This window comes from Eurypyga helias, unplaced genomic scaffold (genome assembly GCF_000690775.1).
Source record: "Eurypyga helias isolate BGI_N326 unplaced genomic scaffold, ASM69077v1 scaffold52363, whole genome shotgun sequence".
Classification (NCBI taxonomy): Eukaryota; Metazoa; Chordata; class Aves; order Eurypygiformes; family Eurypygidae; genus Eurypyga; species Eurypyga helias.
In genome coordinates, this window is record NW_010244070.1 from 10,332 (window position 1) to 12,527 (window position 2,196).

Genomic DNA, 2,196 nt, shown 5'->3' on the forward strand with positions numbered 1-2,196 from the left:
CACTGCAACAAGCCACCAGTAAGTGGAAAGGTGAAAATCAAAGTTAAAATGCCAATAGCCAGTGGTATCTCACCAGGTACTATACTCGTGGCTGGTCAATGCCTTTGGTTCACGTGTGTCTGCATCCCTGGACTGGTTTAAAGAAAAGGAACTGGATTCTGGGGTTTTTAATGTGTGGAGAGTGTGTGTGCTTGACAGCCTGTGCTGTGCTGGGGATGGTGGGTATCACGCGTGCTGCTGTCTCCAGCTTAGCTCTCTGCTTCAGGAGGGCAGTTACATGCTGTGGCAAGGGCCCTGCACATGAAAACTGCAGCTGTAGTGCCAAGAATCAGTATATTTTGAGCATATCTTGGTCATGATAAGGGATCCTGCTCCTGTTCTGGCATTTCTTCTTTGCATTTTTATTCTAATTATCCAAGTTTAGGGGTGGGACAGCAAAGCTGATACTCTTGGCTCCTTTTCCATGTCTGGTTAACTCCTCTGCTGCTTTTACTTGACAGGATCAAAGCATCTGGTCTGAAGCTGCGGTTCTGCACTAACGAAACCCAAGCGACCCGGGAGAAGTTCGTGAAGAAGCTCCAGGGCATGGGCTTTGACATCTCCGTGGCCGAAGTCACCGCCCCAGCCCCTGCAGCCTGCCGCATTTTGAAGGAGCGCAGCCTGAGGCCGCACTTGCTCGTGCACAATGGTGGGACAAAGCTGCAGCAGACACTGGGACGTGTAGAGGGGCAGCCCAGAGAGATAGTGTTGGCAACAGAGCAGGGAATTCCCATAGCTCGTGGGATGAAGAGCTCCCACCTGTTGTTTTTCCTACAGGGAAATGCTTTTTCCTTTGTCATGAGGCTCTGAAATAGACCTTAGTTCTGGCCTGAGCGAGGTCTCAGTTATGGCAGTCGTACAGGGAAGGCAGATGGTTGTGCTGGTGGTCAGCGAGTGCAGAGAAATCTGCTGCTTAACCACAGAGACAAGGAGATAGGTGAGGTTTTCGGCAGGACAGGGCAGTGTCTTTGTTATCAGAGCAGAGGTTTTCAGTTTAAAGTGTTTTCTTCTGCGGAGTGTGGGGATGGAGAAAAGAGGTAGATCCTGCCCTCACTGTTACCTGTTTTCATTCAGGTACCCAGGACTTTGCCTTGGGTCTCAGCTCTTGGACAGAACAAGCTGCTGAGACATACATAGGTGGTGGGAGGTAAGGCAAGGGTAGGAAATAATTAATTTTGCTCTTTGTTGTAGGATAGATGAATAGCAGGGTCCAGTTAGGAATAGAGGGGGTCTGAAGAACAGGTGATTCAGACTTGGATTTATTTGTTTTTTAATGTGTTGTGTAGTGAATGAAGGGAAACACCAATCTGGAGGAAGACCATCAGTTACAATGGGATCTGAAATGGTAAGGGGTTTGTGGATTTTTTTTTTTCCCTCCTCCTCTAGATCTTGTCCCTGAATTTGCTGAGATCGATAAAGCAAACCCCAACTGCGTGGTTATCGGAGATGCAGCAGAAAACTTCACCTATGCAAACCTTAACGAAGCTTTCCGAGTTCTGATTGGGATGGAGAAGCCTGTTTTGATCTCCCTTGGCAGAGGGTAAGTTAAGCACTGTTTCTTTCTCAAGTCTCTACATGTTTTAATTTCCCACATCGTCTTTGTACTTAATGGAGGCCAAATATCATGGGGGCATTCACACTACCAACTTTTAGGCAGTTAATCTATGTGTCTGGATTGGGAGGATGATCTGCTCAGGTATCTGTTAATGGAGAATGCTCAGTGGGTAATTCAGTCACCTAACTTTGCCTCCTGTCCCGAGTCACTCACCTGTAATCTTTCCAGGGGTGTAAGGGAAAACTGAGATGATTACACTGGAACAGGTCTCTAAAAGGAGGTAAAATGGGTGCTCTCCATGAGCATCCAGCCCCATGCTGATGTGGGATTGCAAAGGGCAGTGGACATCACTGAACTTGCCATGCCGAATTCTCTGGTCGACTTTGAAAGTACTCACCGTGGGGTGTCTGTGGCACTGGGTGAAGCATCCCTTTAACTTCAGCTGCTGGTGGTCTTTTTTCCCATAGACAGTGCAGAGTAAGCAGTTGTGTGGGTGGGTTTCATCAAGTGCTTAGATTGTGAGAAATGTATCTGCTCCTCTGAGGAGGAACTGTAGCAGCCTTTAGAGAACCTGGAGATTCCCTGGTTTACAAGCACCGCAA

The 2,196-nt window shown here is 47.8% G+C and overlaps 1 protein-coding gene across 1 annotated transcript; it reads left to right on the forward strand.

The window, feature by feature from the left end:
* Positions 1–500: 500 nt before the first annotated feature.
* Positions 501–1,583, forward strand: LHPP (phospholysine phosphohistidine inorganic pyrophosphate phosphatase; the record flags this gene model as incomplete). The annotated part of the gene is made up of 2 exons (XM_010149605.1): positions 501–688; positions 1,426–1,583. Coding segments are annotated over 2 exons (346 nt in total), but the record flags the coding sequence as incomplete, so codon positions are not given.
* Positions 1,584–2,196: the final 613 nt, after the last annotated feature.